Raw genomic sequence first — 25,803 nt, forward strand, 5'->3', positions numbered from 1 at the left:
GCTTGTATTTCAAAGAAAGCTTCTCTGAATTTCTCAAAGGCAGAGGGTTTTTTTAAAGGTATATTATAAAAGCATGCATTATTTCTTGAAAGGAAGCTGCACGTGCTAATTTTGTTCCTCTATACCGTCAGGGGAGACGGCAACAAAATTAGCGTAGGTTTGATGCAGTGACGTTTCTTTTATGCAAAAGAAAGAGGCTAGAGCTGGGAAGGCAGACTCCTCAACCCCCCTGCACTCCCCCTAAGACGCTTGGCGGAAAGACATGAACTCGAGGCCCGTCAGGTGGGACTGGTCCTTCGCCGCCCCTGACAGAGCCTCGGTTCCCTCAGTCCCGCCGGCGAAGCGAGGAGCCGCCTCAGGGCGGCCGTTACCTGCCGGCGCGCGCCCGCCGCGGCGCCTGCCGGGGGACGGGGGGGCGGGGGAGCCGCGCTGCTAACTGCGGCTGCGCGGGGCCCGCCCAGCGCCGCCTGCCGCCTGGCCAAGCGGCAGCGGCGGGCAGGGCCGCCAGGGGGAGCCGGCGGCCCCGCTTCCCCCCTTCCCCCCCCGCCCCAGCCTTCCGCGCTGGGCCGGGCCCGCCCCTGCTGCGGGTGGCCGCGGCGGCGTGCGCGACCCGGCCACGGCGGGAGGCGGGGCGGCGCGGCCGTGCTTTCTCTCTCTCGCTCGCTCTCGCTCTCGCTCCCTCTTCCCCTCCGCCTCCAGCGCACGGCCCGGCTGCGGCGCGCTGCCCCCAGCCCTCGCCGAGCGCCGCCGTCCCTGCCCAGCCCGAGGTACCACCGCTGCCGCCGCGGCGCTCCTGCTCCGGCCCCATGGAGGACTACCACAAGCCCGACCAGCAGACGCTGCAGGCCCTGAAGGACACGGCCAACCGCCTCCGCGTCTGCTCCATCAAGGCCACCACCGCCGCCGGCTCCGGGTGAGCGGGGTGCCTGCGGCGCCCGCCCCTGCCGGCACGTGCAGGGCGGAGGGGGAAGGGGCTGTGCCGCCTGCCCGCCGGCACGGGCAGAAACCCCCTCCTCTCTCCCTCCCCCTTCTCCGCCCATTTTGCAAAATACCGAGCGTGTGAGGGGTCCCGGGGGCATCCGCGGTGCCGGCGGGAGGGCAGCGGCGTGTATATGTGTGTGTGTGGTTGGGGGCGGGGGGTGGAAATCCGCGCTGTGAGGGATGGGGAGGCGGCGTGGGGGAGGGCTGGCGCCACGCGAGTCACGTCCACCTTGCCCGAGACACATCGCCGCGCCGCGGGCTCTGCCCGAAACCGGGCGGGGGGGGGGGCGCGAGGGTGGCCGTGCTCGACGTGAAATCATGGCGGCGGGGGGCGCGCGGCGGGGGCCAACGGCCGCCCAACGGCCGCCCTGCCCTGCGGGGTCAGCGCCTGCCGCGCCTGCAGGGAAAACCGCCACGGCCCAAGTTGATGCAGGGCTGCAAAAAACAAAGAATTTTTTGCCCGAGGCGCAAACGGTTTCTTTTTCATTCCGTGCCCGTCAGTTGGAACTAATTCTCCACAGAATTTCAAGTGAGCCCAAGTGGGATTATCTGTGAAATGCCAGCAGTCTCCAATGGGCAGTTTATTCAGGCCTCTGGACAGGATTTAGTTTAGGCTCTGATGTGTGCAGATTCCAGGGTTATCCTTCCTTTGATCGTGCTGTACCTACGGAAAAAAAATCTCGGCAAACAATCCTTTTCTGCTCATGTAAAATTAAAGCCATTTTTTCTGCTTGAATAATACACTCGAGTGCCTCAATATGGGCTACTGCTCTTTTATATCCTATTTTCCTGCAATTTCCTCCCTTTTGACATCTTTGAAACTAGCTGTAGCATTTCCAAAAAAGAAAAAAAAAAGTTAAAGGATACTAAGGCTCGTGTGGAGAAAGCTGATCTCTAAAATTTCCTCAAGCTTCCTCTCTGAATTGCCTTAGATTCTCCAGCCTGTTTCTGGCATGGGCTACCTCTCATGGCGTTTCTCAAAGCACTCAGAAAGTGAACTTTGCTCGTTCCTTTCACACATAGCAAGTGAAAATGCTGCTCTGGTTCTTTCTGCAAAATGCAATGCTGGGAGGACAGGAACCTCTCGGCCAGCCCAGCCCCGGGAATGGGTTCTCGCTAGGTGGTAGCTTGTTTGATCCGGTCTGTGGAGAGAAGTGCAAGATGCCCAGCGGTTGCTCTTCACTTCTTGATTTCTTTCAAAGCTACAATGTATAGGTAATATTACACGAGCCTATATGAAATTACAGGTAGGGAAAATGGGCTAAATCTGCTTAGTACAGCTGAGGCTTCAGTCTTGAGCTTATAGTGCGTGCTTTAAGGTGGCCACAGAGGAGGTGTGTGATATCAGTTGTCTTGTCTACAGATATAGTTATCTCCCTGTTTTGTCTGATGTGCCCTTAAAGAATAAGGGACTTGGTACAGCCTTTGCTTTCTCTTCTGCTGTTCGTGAAATTCAATAGTAATAGTGTTCCTCCTATACTGATGAGCAAAGAGTAAAAATTATTTAAATTAAGGTTTTTATATTCCCCTGGTTCATATATGCTACAAGTGTGGCAAGTACTTCTTACACAAAGATACTTCATTAATATGTGCTATAGCTTATTCTGGCATTACTTATGACTTGTGTAGAGTGTGAAATTATTACGCAACCTGGTAGTGAGCAGATTATGAAAGATGGGAGGGAAGACTATGCGGACAGGTTGTATTTTCTGAATTAATAAGACTTGGTTACCAAGGTGGTGATGTAGTAATATGCTTAACGGAAAAGAAAAAGAAGTTTAGGGAGCTCACAATTTGTTGCAGTGTTAGTGAAGACACATGCATTTCTAAAAGGGATATACGTTATGTTTTTTAGATTCCCGAATGAGACAATAAGCTTAGCTTAAAGTGCTGGTATACAGTAAGAAAGTGGATAGATGTTTGAGCGCAGGTTATATTTAAATAGAGGCTTCCTGTTAATAAAAGATTGAGTCATGCTTACATTGACTTTTTCAAAGAAATTCATATTTGTTGAAGGTGTTGCTTTTATTGCAATTCACGCTTACAAACACTTCAAACAAAACAGAACCTGCCTACTTATTTCAAGGAAGTAATTTCTGTAAACTGACATGTTTTGCAAGAAATGTAGTACGATGGTAGATTTGACAAGCCAGGTCTTGCAGTCTTTACCCATATTAGCGTTTATTAAAGCAATTGCAGGCTTTGTCTGGACAAAGTCTGAAAGATCAGGTAATCCGATCCTGAAGATGCTCAAATACATGATTTTGATATGAGGACTGCTTTACCAGCTGCAGTGGAAGAACTCAGTCAACTGGAAACACTTTTATATACTTAATCAATTTTTCCCCACCTAAGGCGTTTCAAGTTAGTTGCAAAGATTGAGAACGTTTTTGCTTTTGGGTGTGGAAGTTTGTTTTTTTTTCTTTTAGATAAGTAGTGCAGACGTTTGGACCAAAACTGGTAGAATCCCATTTGTGGCTAGCGATAAATTTCTGCAGTTTTGAAACAGTGCCTGACTTCCTAGAATTAGATGGTTACGTTCTTGAAAGTGGAAGTTGCAAAGATTTCTTAAGAGGCAGTTAAATTCATAACATGAGGTATTATCGCTTGTCACAGATTATGCTCTACAGTTTTTTAGTTTTCTTCTTCACTCAGTATTGCATTTTAACGTTCCAACGTTATTCTCTTTAGATGAAGTGTGAAGATGGAGCTAATTTAAGTAGAAATTGAGTAGAAAATCTTTGGCATGCTGCAGAGGTTATTTTGCTGTCTATTTTTGAGAATCCCAAATTTCAGTTTTGAAGTCAAATTCTAATATATTTTTCTTAGTTTCTAATTAATGGAATATATATTCAGAATTAAAGCAGTTGTTCAGTAGAGGCTATCTGGCAAAGAAGCTTATTAATCAGACCACAACTTCAAAATCCCAGTTTATTCCTCGTTCATGAACAAAACGTGAAAGATTGTGTGAGGGTAGAATGAAGAAGGTTGTTTGTTGTATTTCCTCCTCCACCCCATGAGTGCTTCATGCGTGTCTCCCTAGGCCTAACAAGGAATTCTTGTTACAGAACTTATCGGAAAAGTATGAATAAATACACCGGTAGATCTAGGTAAAGTGGATATGCTTAAACAAAATTCTGTAAGTTGATTTTAGAATGATTCCTGGTATCTGATATGTAAGTAAATTTTGGTTAATTTCTATTAGTAGAAAGCCATGTAATTAACCAATAGTTTAACCAGATACTTTTTTTTTCAATTTTCAGGTCATTTATTAAATTTTTATACCTCTTTTTCTTTATATTTCTACGCACTATCATTTTAGGTTGTTTAAAACTTTTTTTATCAAGACCAGGAGTTCATAGAAGTATGGTTAAGTATAAAGTTAATAAAATTAAAGGAATGAAAGCTTTAAACAAGCATGTAAGGCTTATTGATTAACTCATATGTATAAATATTTACTAATATGTTTGAACCATGGTTTAAACCTAATTCTTCTGGTTCCCTATGTGTGAGTACTTACTAAGGGGTGGACACTAACCGTAATTTATATTTTGCTAGTGTTTTGCATGTTTTTATTCTCATATTACAGTACTGTTGGGGATGATGGGAGGGAAGAGTTATTACTACCAGAAGAGAATATTTGGATTTAAATTCTAGTAAAAGTGTTGTCTAATCCTAACATGCATGGTAAACGTACGTGCGGAAAACAAAATGAGATGTGACACTGTAATAGTAGAATGGTCCTGTTTTACAAATAGGCTCTAAGGTTTTAACAGGTTATATCACATTAAGGGTGAAAATAAAATATTTGTAGAAAAGAAAATGTGGTGAGATTGCACTTTCCTTTCAAAGCTGGTGTGGTTTTCTGCAGTAGCCACCTTCATGCTGTTCATCATTCACTTGTCTGTACCTCAGTAGCACCTACTCTTGTCAAGAATGATCCTATTTGCACCAGTAAACATCTGAAAAAATGCTACTTTACATGATCAATAGAGATTAAAAAAACCCAAAACCTTCTTGTACGTTTTAAGCTTTTGCTATATGCATAAGTGAAACCCCAAGGCTGATACTTTAAGTGGCAGGTAGTGCCATCCCTTCACGGTGCGTAAGAACTAAAATGGTCATTGCTTAAGTTGCAGTAATGTAGATAAATAAAGGTAATTGTGTGCCCTTCTATAACACTTCAAATGAAATATATACCTTTTGTTGGAATAACTCAATATTTGCCTCCTGGAGCTGGAAACAACCCTTTTCACTTTACTTTATTCTTGCTTGATGCTGCTAAATGGCATAGTTACTTCTGAAATGGGCCTGTGTATTTCCAAGTTACAGCAGAAGTATTCATTTGTGCTGCTGTTGAAAAATGTGGCACAAGTCATCCCAGTATGTTCAGTGGGAGAGAGAGACTATCCTAAATATTTTTGTAATGTTTGGTACACCAGCTTGTTCAGCGTTTTAAACTGATCTTGATGTAAGCATAGAAAACGTTAGTCCGTCCATTAGCCAAAGATTAAACAAATTAATATTTTTCAATACATACCTGAACATATTTTTAATAATAAACTGAACACCATGAATTCGTGTATCCAGTTTAAATAGAAAATCAAATGCAAGGAAGGTATTTAATGCCCGCTTTAGTAATCAAAATTCTAATTCTATTTTAACAGCTTTAATGATAAAATAATATAAAAAATAGATGGGACTTAACGTAATACAGTTCTAAATGTTGCAGAGCTTTCTGCAAAAAATAATACTGTGTTACCAATTCCCACCTGTGCAATGGGGCCTGAACAAGTCACAATGCCATGTTTTTAAAACCTTCACTCAGTGAGTGGCTTAAGTACTGTGGAAAGCTGTCTTTGCTTCCTCTGTGTTAGCCTGAATTTCATGCCTTCAGATAAATAAATATAGTATAATTTCAGGCACATGGTGGATATTGTTTCCTGTGCTTCACACTCACCAGTTAGGGTGATGTTCTTTGGCTCAAAGAGGAACAGAGAGCTCACAGAAGTGTCCTTGATCTGTCACCAGGGCCTGTCTGTTAACATCCACTTTGGACTAGATAACAAGGCTCCTTTTGTCACAAAGTACAGCTAACTGGCATTGGGGTGATGGTAGATGGGATGGGTTATCAGAAACACTTAAGGGTGTGTATTTTAATGCTGAGGAATAGGGGGCTGGTAAAGTGGTATTTTAAAGATATGGTTGTGAGCAAATACTAATCAGAAGTGGTAATCTTGGGTCTGTCTTGACTTGTAGCCACCCTACATCATGTTGCAGTGCAGCAGAGATTATGTCTGTGCTGTTTTTCCATACCATGAGGTACAAAGTGCAAGATCCCAGAAATGCCAGCAATGACCGGTTTGTTCTCTCAAAGGTAAAATCATAACTATTATACTATACTGTTGCAGTATGGTAGTAAAGAGCTGTCCATATGTTAGACCTGTTTTTTTTCCTTGACTTATACTTGCTTAGGCTTGCTTTCACAATTTGAGATCTTGGAATTTGTCTACTATAGAAAGTTTTTTTCTTTCTTTTTTTTTTTTTTAAACAATCTGATTATGTTAACTTGTAGTGTAATTCCAAAATAATTTACAAGTATCTATATAAGGTGTCTTGATATGCTTTAAATTCACTATGTTAAGTTATTTTCATTTTAAATAATAAAATTCATTATGCTGTTTATAAAATCTGTCAAGAAACATTGAAGTCTGTTTTATTTTGGTGTGGCTAATTCTCTCACCAGTAAGTCGCAGTTAGCTTTTGTGCTGTTCTTGTTGAATGCAGCCATATTGTTATGTCTGCAGTCACGTCATGGTGTACACTAGTTACTATCAGCTCGCCAGGGAGCATTGTAGGAAACAGTTGTGGTGGGTTAGTGGGTGGTTTGCACCCATACTGTGCTACTTCTCAAGCCACTGTGGTTCAGAAAACTTGAAAAAAACGTGATCAAAGCTGGCCATTAGTGTTTTTGTCCACTCTTGCATTGTGCTGTTGCACATCACAGAGACGTTTCAATTGTATGGCACAGGGGAGCTGAGGGGCCTTCAGAAAGGAGAACGGTAGACAAAATTGCAGATGAAGTACTCTGACGCAGATTTCGTCTTTGAGTCGGAGTTCCTCACGTGGTGGCTTACAGTAATGCCACATAGCTGATAGTGCGTGTCTGTTGCGTTGGATGTATCTCTTGATGTTTCTGATTGCCTTTCTGAATTAAGTAGCTGGATGAGGAACAAATAATTAATGCTGAGGTGGTAAAGGAATAAGAAAGGATCACTTCATAGTACTTGCTTTACCTCTCTCTGACTATTCAGTGTTTCTACTCAGAGTTGCTAAATGGCTTTGAAGCTCTGTATGCTTTTTTTTGACTCCTAATGAGTCCCTAGTTATAAAATGGCTACTACTTTGCAGTTGTCCAGATGGATCTGGCCACAGTGATCTGAGTGTGTGAAGCCTAAAATTTGATTATTGTCTCATTGCATCTTATCTTGAATCCATACTTTTTGAAGAAGTTCTAATGGGAGAAAGCCTCGTCATCCGTCCACTTACTGATGGGTGAAGTGCTCTGGTCTTGGAACTGATACCCAAGCAAACTGAGTCAAGGTTTTTTGTTTTGATACTGAAATTGCTTTTTGGAATTGGATCTGCTTGGCTAACAGAGAGCTTCTTACTCCTCAATGTTTACTTTCTTGAGGACATCCTAAATGGCCCTCAAGAGTGCAATATTCTTTCTTAAATAGAAGTCTAGTTACTGTAGTCAGCTATTTGTGATGTTCCAAGTGAGGGCTCAGGGGTCTCGGAAGCAAGCATCAGTGTGAGCATTGCTCTGTGAAAGTGTTTTATAACTTGATGTAAGATATTGATTTCAGAGTTCAATTTGTCAGCTTTGTGGACTTTTGTCTTGATACTAGGATATTGTGAAACTTGTACTTTGCTTAAAATTTATATTTCTCTCTAGGGTCATGCAGCACCAATTTTGTATTCTGTTTGGGCAGAGGCTGGATTTCTACAAGAAGCAGAATTACTGAACTTAAGGAAAATTGATTCTGTCTTAGAAGGACACCCAGTACCAGTGAGTGCTAATAACCTTTGATACAAGATGGTATTTTCTGTGAAACAAGAAGTATGTGTATTTTGCAGCAACTTTTGATTGTCAGGTCTAGTACAGGAGAGATAACAGCTTACAAGAAGGATGATGTCAATGTCATGGCTTCAAGCAGGCTCAGTGTCCTGGTTTGAATGATTGTGCAAAAAATGACCTTTAGTGTTGATCCCCTACAGTCCTATATCTCAGTATTTTCCATATTTAAAAAAATTTTTGTTTGTTTTTAAAGTTCCAGCATGGCTTTTCTTTAAGAAGCTCTGAGGTATTTTAAGAGTTTGCATCCAGTTTGGTTGCCTCATGGGTCTTTCCATGCCCAATAAGTTATTTCAATTGAAACTTTTTACACAGATTCATCAGGCCTTAACTGTTGCCATCCAAGATATAGTTAAGAAATTACTAAGCTGTGGGTGCCACTCCCTTTCAGTGAGGTCAGTTAAGTCTGTGACCCTGTGATCATCAGGGTAGATTGCTGGAAAAAAAAGGGGAGCAGAATAAGATTTGGAGAGACTTGCACTATATTATAATGCCTGAGAAGCTGAATTTTGATATGTGTTGAACAGTCTTCTAAAGCTGCTCTTAATACCAAGTAGGGACTCTTTCTCTGGAAGCCTGCTGGAGTGAATGAGAGTTTAGAGCCTCTGTTTTGTAACTGTAAAATGATCGTTGTCTTTTCCATCTCAGAGACAAGCATTCACTGATGTAGCTACTGGATCCCTTGGCCAGGGTCTTGGTGCTGCCTGTGGAATGGCATACACTGGCAAATTCTTTGACAGAGCCAGGTAATTCCTTCTTCATATCTTATAATTTTAGATATTCAGAGGGAATATTTTGTCAAAAGAAATTACGTTCTTATCTCCATTAGAAATAATGCCTTTATTCTAGTCTCCATTCCCAAACCTAACTTCAGATTCAGGCTATAAGTCACAGTTTATTAGCTTGGCAATTACAAGGGCATTGCCAGGGAAACTACCAAGGATTTAAAGATTAGCAAGAATTGTTGTATCTGTTCCTTTTGTAACCTGACAGCATTGCAAAGTGACGTTCCGGAACAGAGAAGACAGTTAGTTGTGGGAGCAGCCTCTAACTTCCAGAGAGCAATTAATAGCAATTTTGAGACTGATACTTGTCCTCTTACAGGGAAGAAGCGTGCTAGAGATGTGTCTGTTTAAAGTCAGGCAGCAAATAATGGAGAACATGGATCTAGATAAGGAACTATTATGGTCAATAGCAGCATTATTGAATTATAAATTTGGGTTCCAAAATGTTACCTGAAAGCCATTCAGCTCCACAGAGGCAAGAATGACCGCTTTTGCTGTTTGTTCTCTGGACAAGAAAAGTAGATGTCTAAAGGCAAATCTGTATGAGGAGGAAAATAGCCTGATGTAATTGATGTATTTTATGTGACAGTTCTAGTACATCCAAATTTAGGCTGCCCAGTTAACGTGTCCTACACTTCACTAGCTTGAAATCATTGCTGCGAAAGATGACTTGCTGATTTTAATAGAGTTTAGCAGATGGTACATGTGGAAAAAAATCTAACTAGTGGTTACTTGACGGGGAAAAAAAGGTGGTCTTGCATGCGCTACTGGGGAGCAGTTTGTGTGCATAGAGTTCAGATTTAGCTAAAGGCAGGTGTCCTGTGAAATGTATTTTAAGAGATGGGATTCAGAGCAAAGGTCTATAGTAGCTTAATGGCTAATCACTCGCAGCTATTTGGATTATTTTATTTTAAAATGATGTATTTCGAGGTTAATGTACTATACCTTTTAAATTTTAACAGATAATAATAATTTTGCAAAGATTTGCCATCCAAAAAAGAGTGGTAACAGAAAGCAAAGTACAGGGGCTGAATCCTGTAGATGAGATCAGGCAGTACTCCTGCTAACCGAGTTTTGCCTAAATAAAAAGCTTCAGTATGTGGGCGAGTAGTCTATCTGTTCCCTGAATTTGGTTATGCAACATGCTTTAATGTGTAGTTGAGTCCATCCCCAATTTATAATTTTATAATTTATAAATGTTGCATGCATTGTCAGTAATCTTGCTGAGTCACAGTGACAGTGTTTAATGGGCCTGTTCATTCAAGTTTTATAACAGGAGGTATAAGACTTGATTTTCCTTGAGACGAAGGGTTGAAAAGGAGTACGATAGCTTTCATCTAAATTTTTTTTCAAGTTTAATAGCTAAGCAGTATTTTAACTTAATTTTTCTAGTATCACATAGGGTTATCCGAGATGAATGCTTTGAGCAATGTTTGGAATAAAAAAGCAGCAAATTTACACTGTGAAATGTTAGATTTTGCTTTTGATTTAATTCTGCATACTAAAACACATTTTGCTCAATTTTTCAACTTCTTTCTCTAGCTATCGAGTGTATTGTCTGCTTGGGGATGGAGAGTTATCTGAAGGCTCTGTTTGGGAGGCAATGGCCTTTGCTGGGTTTTACAAGCTTGATAATCTAGTTGCTATATTTGACATTAACCGTCTTGGACAAAGTGATCCTGCTCCTCTGCAGCATCATGTTGAAATCTACCAGAAGCGTTGCGAAGCCTTTGGGTATGTGATTGGAAGAAGTTCAGTATACTGCTTCATTTGAGACTGTATGTTTTATTTGCTTTTCAGAATTTTTCAAATGAGCTTTCGTCTCTAAGGGATGCCATCACCAAGAAAGATGGTCTTTCATGATTCTTGACAGCTAGTCCTCTTTATTTGTACAGCAGGAATATTAAAAGTGGCAGAATTTTTGCTTATAAAAAAAATAGAGTCCTTACTCAGATAAATTTATTAGAGTATCTTGAAGCACTTTTTATCACATCAGATGCAGATTTTTTAATTGTCTTCCTGTATGCACTGTCATAATAAGTGGATCAGAAAAAAGGGCATGAAAAACATTGCTCTTAAGGGAATTCTTTGTGTTTTTTTGTATAGACTTTCAGTTAGTTTAGAAATGTGTATTTTCATACAGATACAGAAATCCTTGACAAAATGTGTCAGATTTTTTATTATTTTGTTTTAAAATTATATATTTAAATGTTAATATACTCTTCCTTTTAAATGTTAACAGATAATAAATTTGCATAATTGTGAATAATTTAGCAGCCATGCAAATTACAATGGACTATATTTATGATTTTAATCCATTTTCAGTGTTAGTTTTTTAACTGACTTTTTTTTTTAGATGCCTGATTTGCTCTTATGATTAAAAATAGCTATCATATCTGAAGATATCTAGGATAAGTGGGTTATGTGTGGGTTATCAATTTTGTTAGTAGCTGTTTTTAAGCTGTCTGTGACTCAGTTCACCTTATAAAAGAGGGAGCTACAATATTTTATGATCTCAAATAAATACTAGTTAATATTTTTGACATCTTTTGGGTTTCTGAAAAAGGCACTGCATTGGAACTAAATTATTATTCATTATTGTAATTACTAACTGCCTGAGGATGTTTCGTGCTAAAATCCTTTAGAAACAGTTAATCTGTTTGTGTTCTTAGCTGGCATGCTATCATCGTTGATGGACACAGTGTAGAGGAACTCTGCAAAGCCTTTGGCCAGGCCAAACATCAGCCAACTGCTATCATTGCAAAGACTTTTAAAGGCAAAGGCATATCAGGTAACAAAACATCCATTGCTTTGCAGACACACATGTGTATAATGTATATACATAGTGTTACAATAAAGGTGCAATCATCAAAAGATGTATCATGCTTCTGTGCTTTCCGTATGACCTGAAAACTGAGATGTTCACCCTATTGTTTTTGTCCTTTGTTGCCCTCTGCTTATGGAACGTATTAGATTGGCCCTTCACTGGAAGCAGGCAAAGGTGTAGCTCTTAGCTCTTTGCATCACCCGGCTAGATGCACTTCCATGTTGACTGGGCTTTTATAGGTCGCCGCTTACAGAGTTGGGTTTCCTATCCTGGCAGCTGTACTTGAGTTGTTGCTTTTAAGGAGTGTTTTCTAATCTGGAAGAAGGCCGGGGTGGGGAGGGGGGAAGCATTGGACTGCATTACTTGGTCTTGAAAATTGCCTTAGCAAAAGAGGGCAACTTTCTTGGCTTGCTCTTGATCCATAGGCCCACAGAGAGTACTCTGCAGAAGCTCCTTGCTCCCTGTGTCACAGATAGCTGGGTCTGCATGTCGCGAGCCAGGGAGTATAGATACACAGAGGCCAAGGGATGCTGCGTTTATAATTTTGGCAAAGCTGTATAAGATGTGTAGTTCTTAAGATACCTGATCACAAACTACAGTGATATTTCATGTGATCTGATCTGTAACTTTCACTGAGATGCAATAGTTAAGAACGATTTCATATGTTAGCAGCTCTTTGAGTTTTGGAATTTGTGGTGCCTCTGAGAGCCTCTTGTAGTTTTCATGTGTTGTGGAATTAACTAAATGGCATTGCTCAGTAGACAGATGTTTACCTGTACATTTGGGCTGTGTTTGTGTCATGCAAAAGGTCTTCCAAATTGTTTATACTTCTCAACAGTGTTAGGGCTAGGAAAATGATTTTGGATCTTGCAGGTGAGGAAATACGTGCTGACTACGTACCATTATATCCATAAAATGGACTCGATGTCTGTTCAGCATATGGGAGTTGCTATGATTCTGTTCAACTACAGATATTAGCTGCACAGCATGAATTCCTCTTTCTGCCTAGCTCAAATTATTAAAAACATGAATGAATATCTTTGCTTCTTTTCTTTGAGTATGCCAACAAGATTCAAAGTCAAAGAAGCAAAATCAGCTAGAGATGCAATTTTGCCATTAGTACCAGGTGCACAAACATAAGTATCATCACAAGCTATTAAAATAAAACTGTAAAATTTTAGGGCTTGTTTGAATTAAACACCTTTGTTAACTGTTTGAAACTTGGAGATGAGTTTGTTTGTTTAGGCCTAACCGTTGAAATTCACGTTAATGGTTCACACTGATTTACTGTTTAGTTCTTGATGCATTTATGGGCCTTTTTTTAGGTGCCAATTTGAACACAATTTCCACAGAAGTCACTGGAAGATCATTGTCCTGAATGGCCGCTTATTCAGAATGTATGGAGTTTGACTGTTTCCGTTGAGTGTTTAAACGTGTCGTACTTAATGCAAGTGGATGTTATTGTAGTTGTTCACAATGGAAATAATAAGGAAGTTCTTCCTTGGAACATGGTGCTAGATGCTCTCATTGTTCACTGTGCTTTTATCTGAGTAAAATCTGCAGATAAAAACTTTAATAGTTTGTATATTGTTTCTTATTTGTAATGTGATTTTAAATATGCAGGTGTTGAAGATAAAGAAAGCTGGCATGGAAAGCCCCTTCCTAAAAACATGGCTGAACAAGTCATTCAAGAAATAGATGACAAAATCCAAAATAAGAAAAAGCTTTCTCCAGCCCTGCCAGAAGAAGATGCGCCTATAGTAAATATTAGAAACATTAAGATGCCATCTCCACCAAGTTACAAAGTAGGAGAAAAGGTACTCCCTTCTTTTCTCACTGTTTGTCAGATATCTTGGTGGTATAATACTGTTTAACAGAAGGCAGGAGGAGTTATTAACAGTGTTATCCCTTGCCACAGTTTCTCCTTCTTACCCATTCACTCCTATTTTCAGTGTGACCTGCAGAAAGATGCTCAACTTGCCAGATATTGGGAGGATATATTAAAACAGTGAGATTCAAATCACACCTTAATTTCATAATCAATGTCAATTATCTGAACTGTTTTGGGTATGTTTTAAATTTAAGTCGCTCCACAAGGTCCAGTGAACTTCCACGGTTGGATAAGTGGGAGCAGAAATTGGCCTGTTTATTTCAGAGACCTGCTTGATTTCAGTGACCTATCTGGATATGATTTTCAGAATTTCCTAGTAAGAACTGCTGTTTTCAACACAGATAGGTGTCCTGATGCTTCATTGTATTTTCTCTTTCTTGTTTATTCTGTGTGTAACTTTTCTCGTATATGTTTTTGCTACTGTTAACTTCTTGTGTGTGCATGTGAATAGACTCTTGGGGAAAAACAAGAAAAAGGAGCAAACAAAAAGTTCTAGAAACAGAAACTCATAACAGCATTACTCTTTCTTTCTTTCCTAGTTCGCTACCCGCAAAGCTTATGGTCTGGCACTTGCAAAACTGGGCCATGCCAATGATCGAGTGATTGCTTTGGATGGAGATACAAAGAACTCCACCTTCTCAGAACTTTTTAAGAAAGAACACCCTAATCGCTACATTGAATGCTATATTGCTGAACAGAATATGGTAACTGGTTGCTTGTTTTTATCAAATATTGCTATTACACAGCAGAATCTGAGACTGATCAGTCTGAGTCTTCAGAAAGGTTTTAATATTTGCTTTTCACATTGTATTCATGGATATTTAATTTTTGTTCTCTGCTTAAGGAAAAATGTGGCTGTCGCAGATGTTTCCAAATGTGATACAACAGGAATGCTACCAATCGTTCTTCCCTAAATCCCCCCAACACCTTTTTTCTTTTTTGGTCATGCTGTCTGCATTTTAGCAGAACTCATGGAGATGGCAACATGTAAACAACAGTAATAAGTTCCACAGCATGGTTTGTAGAGTTAACTCCAAAGAGATTTGTTAGTTTTCTTTTTTCACTGGAAAGGAAATGCCGCAACATGACAATGAGCTGTACACTAGACCTGAGTAAAAAGAGGAGAGCAGGGAAAAAAATTAATAAAAATTAACCTGATGGCATTTGGGCAGAAAGGACTAAAATGATTTTGTAACTTAGTCTGTTGGACTGAATCTTCAATTGCACCTCTTTGGGTTCACTGAAGCAAATGAAATTACAAAGACATAAATTCAGGCAGAAATTGGCTGTTGTCTTTAATGATTTATAACCTAAGAACCTACAGGCTGTCTCTTGCAAATTTTATGCTAGGGCAGTTTCATGAGCTTGAGCCAGGTGTTTTGGTTTTATGTCAGCTTGAGAGAAATTTGGCCGTGAAGAGCAGACAGATTTCTGTGTGAAATAAAGGTATGGGGCAATTCTAGCAATAAACAATTTTAGGGCCTTGTTCTACTCTCCATCTTGCTAAAAAAAAAAAAGAGCCCTTTTAGTAGATACCAGTCCAAATAACATGGACAAACCCATTCTCACTTAGTAATGATAACAGTTTCTATCTGCTGGAGGTAGTAAAACCATGTCCTTTGGACTGAAAGTGTAAGCCTTTGATCCCGGCCAAGAAACAAGATAAGTAGGGGATAAGTCTTAAAACTCTCAGAATGGCTACTTGGAGTAGATGAAGAAAAGAAGCTGCCAGTAAGGATCAACAATAACAGTTAGAAGATGAGGCAAAGAGCAAAAGAGTTGCTGGAGGGGATAAATACTGGGAGAGAGAGTTGCTTCTCTTTCCTTTTTGGAAAGGCTGTTGATTAGGAGCAAGACTGGGGATAGATTTTTGTTTACCTGTGCTGAGAGATTCTCACTAGAACAAAGCTTCACAGTCAGAAGCCCCACAGGTAATCTCTTGGAAACAGTTAATGAATAAGAAATTCACTGTTCCTGTACAATCTCCCTCTTTCCAGGTGAGCATCGCAGTTGGCTGTGCCACTCGTGACAGAACTGTTGCTTTTGCCAGCACCTTTGCCACCTTCTTCACCCGGGCATTTGACCAGATCCGTATGGCTGCCATCTCTGAGAGTAACATCAATCTCTGTGGGTCACACTGTGGTGTTTCTATTGGTAAGGGCAGCCTGTGGATACTTACCAGCCGTTCCCTTATATTTAGTGCTAACTTTTCTAGCAGTCAAAGCTGACTGATAATACATTGTGAGGAGTATCAGTAATAGAGCTATGATGGTGTAAGAGTGGCGAGGTTGGTAGGGAGAAGTCATGGTTGTAATTTATTTTTATCAGACGTATTGCTGCATTTGGAAAGAATGAGAGAGATTTCAGATGCTCTTCATTTTGTCATCTTTTTTCCCCTAGTATCAGTTTGGCCGGATTAAAAAAACAAAGAGAGTTTTCCCTACAAGCTTTTCCACTCTACAAGGATTCAGAGTGGTATAAAGGGATTGGGCTGGGAGCTTAGGTTCCTTTGCCTCTTTGCTGTTGACACGTACTTTCCCTAGCTTTGTTTCCCAGTCCCTAAAATGAGAAGATAATGGTACTTATTCTCACATAGATGCTCTTGTCCACAGATACCAAAAACACTTTACAAAAGATAAATATTATTATGTTTTATTATGCCTTTTAAAGTCACCTCTTTGAGACAATTACTGTGACTTATCTCAGTGTTTCTTACTACTGGAGCAGTTAATGTGTTTATAAGAAATAAACCTCATAGTGCTAATGAAACAGGAACTGTGAAGCTGTTATGTAATTCAGGAACTTGGCAATAGCTTCTCTGGTCTTCGCGTCTCGTCATAACTGCTCGGTACATGTCAGATCATATTGGGGTTTTGCTTCTGGTTTGAGGGAGGGAGAGATTGTTTTACGAAACGCGTAAAGATCATCTATGAAAATAGGAGTAGACTTGCATGCCAAGAAGGAAAATGCCAGTAGATTTTCATGCTTGAAAAGTTACTAGGTATTTGTAGGGGAAAAAGAACAAGGGGGAGAGCTGACAGAGGTGGTGAATTAAGGCTCTTTTTTAAACATAGGTTATTCAGTTGATTGAACAGTTTTGGCTAGCATGATGGTTTGGAGGAGAGGTTGTTTTTTGTTTTTTACCACAAAATATTTTGACCTATAATATTGGTGAAGTTATACTGATTTATAGATATTTCATAAAGATGTACAGTCTGATCCAGAAGCTACAGTGGCATAGGGTATGCTTCAGTAGCAGAGGCTGTAAGTACAGTATATCAGATTATGGCTTGTGTATGTCATTAAGGTAGGGATTCTGTTACAAGCCTCTTTTCTTTTTAAAATCAGTCCTCCCACCTCTTCATAGTCCAATCCGTAGTTCAATCCAGTTTAAGTCTTTTAGGAAGCAGCAAGGGTATTGGTGCAGAAGCCAATTATAGCGTTAGTCTTTGCTCACTTGAGAAGATGCAGTTCCTTTGGGTTACCTGAATTGTCTCCAAAAACTGCACTTTCAAGTTTCAGTTTTTGGCATTTGAAATGTTCTGCTGAGGCTGTGACTGGGAGGTGCATAGTTAGATTTATAAAGCTGCTTGAGTTACAAATCTGATCTGGGCCTCAGCTCTGCTTTTTAAAAAAAGTCTTTGAAGTCTTTGAACTCTAAGTCTTGCAGCAGGATTGTAAAAGAGAATGTTTTAGAGGAATTCTGTAGCAGTTTGAAAATTCAATTTTAAATAGAAGGTTATGAAATAAGTATACTTCCTCTATTAAAATTTCGCACCTGCGAAATTCAGAATTTTTTAAGAATTCAGAATCCTAACTAGGTCTGGGTTTTTTTTGTGGTGAAAATCAAAGTTTTATCTAGCAGTTTTAGGTAGACCTGGGCTTTTGCTGTTTTGAAAATTGGGCCTGTTGAATCTGTGCAAAAGAACTATCACAACATCCTTGTGAACTAATTTTACTCTTATGCTAGTAGTAGCTAAGGGATCAAAATTTCTAATGAAATGTTAAGTATGTTTTCAAGGCTATAAGGGGAGAAAGGAAAATGCATATTTTCCAAACTGAACATACAAGGAAAAAATCACAATGTTCTCCCATCAAAAACAAATATCTGTTATTTTGGCAACTAGTTTTAACATTATAGTCATTAGGTACTGTTCACATTAAGCAATCACATTTTTTGTTTAAACTGTAATGTAGATTTTGTGAGTGTAATAAAGATTATCTTTTGACCTGCATTATGCTAAAAATATGTATATCAGGATTTTCATATGGATACAGTTGGGGCAGAACTCAGTTTAGTTCTTTTCTGTCAATTCCTACTAGCATGTTATAGACGCTGTGTACAAGGTGCACTGTGAATGCTAGTATTAGTATTATTGGCACCACATTAGCAGAAGTGGAACAGACAAGCATGAGTAGTACAGTAACCTGTATCAGGTTCTGATTCAGATGCCTGTTAATTTTGTTCTTCATGATTTCACTTTTATTCTACATGTAACTTGTCTGGGCACATTTTAGAAAGGAGAAATTCCCACTGAAGTCTTAGTCAGAGTGCCTACAGATTTAAAAACAGTGACATTGAGACTTTTTTCATGTGTCATGACTGCAAGATGAGACTGTTTTTTCTGGTTCATGCCTACTTTATTAATAGTGTATAGTGGCAGAGTTCAGTGATTGATTTCTTTGATATTTTTAAAATTCTTCAGGGTTTTGTGCTCCTCGTATGAAAGTACTCTCCTCCTCCCTCGTGAACTTGTTCTTGAGTAACAGGTAGTGGGTGCATGTGGGAAGGCTTATTCCCCTACTTCTCCTCTGCAGGCTGTGACGTGACTGAATTCAAAACTCGTTGCATGGTTTGGAATGGTGCTGTGCCTAAAGCACCATTACCTGAGACCGTTGTGGGGGGCTTGTGGTCATTGTCCCTTTAACTATGGGAAATCATAGCATCTGGCACATGCTCTGGCTAAAGATTCTTTTTGTAGATCTGCAATTTATTGTATCTGGTGCTTGAGCAGTTAACAGATGAACAATGTGGTTACCCTATTGCTCTTTTAAAAAGACTTTTAATACTATTAAAATATACTTACCCTTCATTTAATCTTAGTGAGCCTAAGACCCTGAGAGTGGTTGTACCAAATAGGCTGTTTCTGATAGAACACACGCAATTTTCCTTATGTATTTCCAGCAGTTTAAGTCTAGATTAACACCACTAACTTGAGTATAAATTTTGCTTGTGCAACCTCAATACATGGAAATCTGCTCAGTTACCTTGTGACCCTCCTCCTCCTATATCTGTACCCTTCTTATTTTGGTTGTTTTCCTTTTGTGGTGTTTTATTGTTGCACTTCATTTTCACTTTTTCTTTTTAACCCTAGTTCTCTTTCTTTTTAGTCTCTTTCTGTCTTTATTTACTATTTAGAAGGTTCCAAGTTTAAGGAGAAGATGATTCTTTTCTGAAGCAGGTAGACTTGCATGTCCTCTGTGTGCCTGATTTTATATAAGTTTCTATTTGATATTGAACTTCACCACTATAATGAGCGATCACCAAAAATTCTTTTAATTCTTCTAGGTGAGGATGGGCCATCTCAAATGGGACTGGAGGATCTCTGCATGTTCCGGGCTGTTCCCAATGCCACTATTTTTTACCCTAGCGATGCTGTAGCCACTGAAAAAGCAGTGGAAATAGCTGCTAACACCAAGGTTTGTATCGCAGTATTTCTGAGCCAGAGAATGTTTCAGTTTACTTGTTCTTTTTTGTTGCTGCTGGCGTGTTTCTTGTATGCCTCTACCCACATAAATTGTTTTAAAGGCTCCAATGTGGCAATGGGACGTTTTCTTTGTGTGGAAGGCTTGCAATTGTTCTGTCCGGGCTAGTGTCAAATGAACAATTTGGGACACTGTGGGCCAAATTTGAGGGAATGTGATTACATAGTGTTTGCAGGTTGGGTCTAAATTGGCTCAGAAATAAGGGCAAGTGTAACTTTCTTGTTGGTCTTTGGCAAACTTGCATACAGTACACCTTTACTATGATGTTCTCCTGGGCCAAATTTGAAGGTGGATATGGAAAGAGAAATTTAACTGGAGGATTTTCATAATCAGAGCCATGTACGTGAAAACTCAGGAATCAGGTCCTCTACTAGCCTAAGACAGTCTCTGTTTTTTGGAGCTATGGAGAACTGGTACTTACACTGATTGACAGCCTCACTGGTCGTCTTTTGCTCCCTTATTGGTAATGAAGGATTGTGGTTAAACTGGACTACGTCCTAAGAGGATTAGGATTTCCATATAGCTGTTATTGTCTGATTTCTCTTAACCACCCTTCAGTTATATTTGGAGTAGTAATAGTCAAACACTAATGACAGTATGGGTTGGAGCTTTTAATCCTCTCCTTGATTGATGCTTCTCTTGGCTTCCATAGGAATTTACCTTGAGCAAGGAGCAAATAATCTGAAAAATTTGTCTTGCTAGTACGACTTTTATGTGAAGGAGTATGGAAATTTGGTATGTAAGAAATGTGATTAGTGATGTATGGAAAAAGATGAGGGGAAAAAAAACCAGAAAGGGAGCGTAAAGAGCTGTGAGTGAGTAACAAACTATGTGGTTTGTTACTCCTTTTTGAAGGGCATATGAACTTTAACTGATGGAAAGCAAATTTCCTTGCTTTCAGCTAAGCATTTCTTCTTTTGCTTTAAAGCTTCTAGAGCAAATTTTGCAGACATGTGACAAAGCTTTAAGATCCTAACTAAGTCAAGTAGGATTCTCCATTCCCAGAGGACAATGAAAATAAAAGAGAAGGAATGATCTTGGAATCAGAAAGATTTTAAATTACTAGTACGCTTTAAAAAGAGGGTAATATTGTAATATCTGAAACAACCAGTTATTGAAAAAACGTTAGTGAGCTAATGAGAATTTGGAGAGCAGGAAAACAGTAGAACCTGATATAACGTGGAAAGATTAAAAACAGATAACTGGAAAAAGTAATTTTACTGTGTTTTTTGTCATTGTTTATAAGCTAGGATGTCAACACCTTTCTATTTTTGTAACTCATGGCATATCTACTTTGTAAACAGGGCATTTGTTTCATAAGAACCAGTCGTCCTGAAAATGCTGTCATTTATAACAACAGTGAGGACTTCCATATTGGACAGGCAAAGGTAAATATTGCATAGAGAATCGCAGAATCAGGAAAAACATGCCAAGTGTCTCTTCTAAAAGTCCTTTTTCTTCTAAAGCATTCCAACACCAAAGATTCAATCTTTTTTAATTAAATCTCCAATAATGTTAGAAATATTGCCATCGCTAACATTTATTATTAAAAATGCATGGAAACATTTTCTTGCAGGTGGTTCTGAAGAGTAAGGATGACCAAGTGACTGTGATAGGAGCAGGAGTGACTCTGCATGAGGCTTTGGCAGCAGCAGAGCAGCTGAGAAAAGGTGATCAGACTGTGGGTCCCCCTACCCCCTCTTTTTTCTTTTTTTAATCATTTAAAACAGCAAAGAAATCAATACCAGTTAGTCTAACTGCTCACCCTTTGTACTGGTAAACATTGACTAATTAAAATATTACAGTTAGTGGGTCACCTGTTAGCTGATACAGTGCAACATAGAGTATATCTGCCAATCTCTTACCTGATTGAGTAGGTTTTAGTTAGCTTAGTGGCATCAGTAGCCATGAAAATTGCCAAACTGGTCTGATCAAAGTTCTGCTTGGATTTCTGTCCTGTCTCTGAAATTGCCCCATAGGCAGAATCTTAGAGGAAGAGTGTAAGAAACAGGAGTGATCCTTCCCTGGCATGTTGTCCAGGCAAGCTAGGGTACTGACATGATAGAATGCAATTAGGTTGTGGCCAGTTAACAAAATACAGCTTGTCAGTTGAGCCACAAAGCTCTGCACTTTTATGCAGTGCTGTTGATATGCGGTAGCTGTGTGTAGGTATGGTTCACTGCTAATTTGTTTTTGAATTAATGTATCGACATTTAACTAGTGTGGGAGGCAGTAATCCTGTGATGGTGCTCAAACGCACAGATGTTCTCTCACAGAGAAAACAAGAATTCTTCAGTGAAATAAGAGGAGAAAGGAACCAGCAAAATCCATCTGTGTCAGTAGCCTACACCTAGGAAGAGATTACAAATACTAAGAGATAATACAATTAATGCTGTAGGTGGCTTAAGGGTAGCTTTGCATGCTCTATCTAGATATTCTATTATGACCTTGAGCCATCAGGCTTAGAACATTTTGAAAGTTGTATTTTTAAACCTACTGTTTTTTTGTGCATTTGTAGTGCTTTGCAATGAACTGCTGATCTTGGAGTGTGAGTAACCAGTTCAAGAGAGATATTCCCTTAGAGTAGAGGCAATGTCTCATACCTAAAAGCTGGTACAGTGGCTGCTGAATAGCCTTCAAACACAAAACTGTCAACATAGTCTACTGGAGGGTTTCTCTGTGTTACATCAGTTCCTAGATGCTGAAGTAGCTTCTTGGAGTGGTGGATAAATAGCGTCAGGTAGAGTAGGCCTTAGGCTTCTCTACATTAGGTAAGAGTTGAATCTGTATTCAGCTAGCCGAGAGCAGGCAAAATCTCACGTAATTTGCTATTCTTTATTTAAAAAAAAAAAAAAAAGCTCACAATTTTTATGTAGCTTTAGCAAGCAATCTGGGCCTGCCTGGTGATGGCAGGACAAATTCTGATTTTTTTCATTGCCAACCTGCAATCAGGGCTGGGGCAATTCAAACACGCATGCTTGATGGGTGAGCAACCTGAAATGAAGGATTCAAAATGCCCATGGATGAGGGCTACAAATGAAGAAACAGGAAGGAATTGTGCTTAACTTGACAATAAAGTTAAAAGTGAAATAAAGCTCAGGGGGGGAAAATTGAGGTCACTAGTCACATTAGGAAGGATTTCCTAGTGGCTAGATTCCATTCTTACCTCTGGGAGGGCAAGGGTAATAAGTTTCCGTTTTGCTAATGAGCACTCCTCGTGACCTTGAGTCACTTACCCAAAGCTTCTCTGCCTCAGTTTTGTCTGTGGAATGGATGACCATTGCTATCTCACAGGGTTCCTGAAGGGCGAATACATAAAAGGTTAGGATTAGTTGGATTCCATGGTAGTCAAGCCATTAGTAAAAATGTCTGAGAATTAGTAGAGCTAATTTTCAGAATTGCTTTAGAAGACTCCAGGGGCTGCCTTGTACCATTTTCATTGTTCTGTGTTCTCCAAGGCTATATTGGAAATAACTTCATTCTACTTTTACAGAAAAAATTTTCATACGTGTGATTGATCCCTTCACTATAAAACCCCTGGATAAGAAAACAATACTTGAAAATGCAAGAGCGACCAAAGGCAGAATCATCACTGTTGAGGACCATTATCATGAAGGTGAGCTGAGACGAGGAAGCCATAGCCCCCAGGGGGGGCTGGAGGCTCACAGCTTCCTCCTGACCTGAGAGAGAAGTATCAGGCCTCACATTGTGGTTCGGTTAACACAAAAGAGAGGTTTTAGCCTTTCCCATTGACACTATGATTATAAGCTGGCACTGAGTGTTGAAAGCTTCCTAAAGTAATGGGTTCATCAGGGCTGCCTTTATGATTAATTTGGCCTTGTGTGCCCTTTACATGTGGGCCAAGTGAAATCTTGATTCCTTTGTTCCCCGTGAGACTACAAATTTTAGCTGTGGTGCAGTGATTCTGCACAGAATGGACCTAGATTTGGCTTTACAGTAGCTGTTCTGCAGCCTGTTAAATTACAAGGGAGACCATTGCTGTACCTTTTCCTTAAGCTTTCCCTATATCTAAAAGCTTGGTTCTGGGTTGCTTGAAGTTGGATGATTTTGGCAGTTCCAGCAATCACTCTGGGATAAATTACACTTGCTTGCTTCTCCTAAATTAGTTCACCATGACTATAATAGGGCAGACTGGAGCCTGTGAAGAGACAGAGCTTTGTGCATCCTCACTGGCCTCTTTTTGCTCGTTGATCTCATCTGCTTAAAGGCTATTTCAAAATCTTACTGGTGTTTGGTAATGTTTTTTAAGCTACGAGTAAAAAGCACATGTACATACATATGCAAGCAGGAATTTCTAAGATGATTTCCAAATAAATCCTTGGCTAAAAATGCTATGCAGGAGAAGCAGAGTAGTTTCTATAAAACTCGCCCAGTTTCTGCACCAGGATTTTATTTACACAGGTAAAATAACTTCCTCCTGCTTCCGATGATTGCTGGCAGGATTCTGCAGGAGCTCATTTTAGCAGTTGATCATCTGCTCAGCTACTCTGCTCCCTCTTGCTCTCTGGCATGGCTTGTTTGCACAGGTTTTCAGTGGTGTGCCTATGCAAACGTGCCCTCTGAGGGTGAGCCCATATGCAGACAGAGAGCAGCTGCTGTGAATTGCATGTCAGGCTTGCTCCTCTTGGAGAGATGGAGAAATTAGGGCAGAAATTAGGGGCAGCTGTGAACTATGGCGTTGTTATGGGGAGTTAGCTGTAGAAAGGAGAGTGTTATCCTACTTTAAGGGGAGCACCAGTCTTGCAGCTATCCGGAGTGAGCTAGCATTACTCTAAGTGCATCATACTTCTGTTCTGGACCATGGATGGTGGTAGCATCGCTGAACCTCATCATATTCTAGCTTATTTTTCAACTCTAGGCAAATATGTTACTGTAGCTTTGCAAGATGGCAAACCCCTCACACTCAGAGGGGATGAACACATGATTTACACTGGCACAGCTGTCTGTATGATGCAATCAAGGAAGGTCAAATGTGCACTCATCACAAGCCCACGTCACTAATCTTACTAGCCACATCCATAGAAGTGCCTCTGGCTGGAGGCTGAACTTGACTGGTTGAGTCACACCATGCCCTGCGCTGGGAAAAGCACTGTGTTCCTGGACACACCCCAAGGGTAGTGCAGCACTGAGGTGTCTCCTTCCAGGAGTCTCAGAGCACATGCTGCTGACACCAGCCCTGTGTTTTCTTCTTCCCTAGTATTCCTGCCTCCAGCATCTCTCTATCTGCCACAGAGTTCCCCATTACACCCCCTTGTCCCTGTGACTGGTAGTGACTCAGTTTGAGCTGAGCTGCATGCAGAGGTTGTGTATACATTAAGTAACTCGAAGAGGTGCCCAACAGGAGGTACAGAAGTTGTAAAAAGGTTGTGCACTTAAATGCTCTTGAGGTTGGTGGGAATGAAGACTTCCATTCCTTAAGTACATTTGTAAATACTCCTTAGTTTAGATATATTGGTGACTCGTCCATTGGTGACTGATGCTGGAGTGCTGGGGGTTTCCTGACAGTTTTATGCCCGTTAGAGGTATGTTTCTTAGTGCCAGTCTTTAAGTACTTAAGAAATGTCAGGCTGGTTGGCTTCAGAATGCCTGTGAAATAGGGAATTGTTTTGATTTCACAAGTGGAGAGCTCAGACATATATTATATTATGATTGATATTTCTCATAAGCATGTGAATTGGGGGTTTAACTCGCACTGACTTCTGATCAGCTGTAAATTTTTAAATGCCTTCAAAATTTTGTTGACTTGGCCACAAGCAGAGCAGAAATCTGTGTTAGAGAAAGGTGTTAAACTTGCTGCTCTGACTCTGCAGCCTCTGTGACTCGCATCCTGGCGCCGTTTCTCCCTCAAGATGCTCTCTCAATACCAGTCCACCCTTTGAGAGAGCTATTACAACGCTGAGCTTGTAAACAGGGAAAAACCTGTGATCTTCTCTTGGAGCCTTCATATTCTTGGGTTTGGTATAAAAGCAATGCCTCTGGAAGCAATCTGTATGTGGTGTTTGTCCTTCTTCTCACAGGTGGCATTGGAGAAGCAGTGTGCGCTGCAGTAGTGGGTGAGCCAGGTGTCACAGTTAATCGCTTGGCTGTATCTCACGTACCACGCAGCGGGAAGCCGGCTGAGCTCCTGAAGATGTTTGGCATTGATAAAGATGCCATTATGCAAGCTGTTAAGGTGGCAGTGTCCAAATCAAGAAATGCGGAGTAGTTTGAAGCATCTTGTGCTGTGTTACAGAAAAGCAGTGTTCAGAGAAGTACTGTAAGTTTAAGGCAAAGGTGCTTTATGTAGAGAGTTCTAATAAAAATACCAGCTTAAAAAAAACCTCTGTTTTTAAATTTTTTTTCCCCCATGGAATTTAATGCAGTGGGGTAATGTCTGCATGTTTTCAGTCACTGA

General features: G+C 40.3%; 1 protein-coding gene across 1 annotated transcript; it reads left to right on the top strand.

The window, feature by feature from the left end:
- Positions 1 to 579: 579 nt before the first annotated feature.
- On the top strand, positions 580 to 25,728 carry TKT (transketolase). Its single transcript, XM_068907050.1, has 14 exons — positions 580 to 913; positions 6,241 to 6,358; positions 7,940 to 8,053; positions 8,768 to 8,865; positions 10,447 to 10,638; positions 11,577 to 11,695; positions 13,355 to 13,548; positions 14,162 to 14,326; positions 15,620 to 15,776; positions 19,192 to 19,322; positions 20,693 to 20,776; positions 20,965 to 21,058; positions 22,882 to 23,004; positions 25,427 to 25,728. The coding sequence occupies exons 1-14, from the start codon at positions 807 to 809 to the stop codon at positions 25,612 to 25,614; spliced, it is 1,884 nt and encodes a 627-aa protein (XP_068763151.1). The 5' UTR covers positions 580 to 806; the 3' UTR covers positions 25,615 to 25,728.
- The last annotated feature ends 75 nt before the right edge of the window (positions 25,729 to 25,803 follow it).

Source organism: Struthio camelus, chromosome 14 (assembly GCF_040807025.1).
Source record: "Struthio camelus isolate bStrCam1 chromosome 14, bStrCam1.hap1, whole genome shotgun sequence".
NCBI classification, from domain to species: domain Eukaryota; kingdom Metazoa; phylum Chordata; class Aves; order Struthioniformes; family Struthionidae; genus Struthio; species Struthio camelus.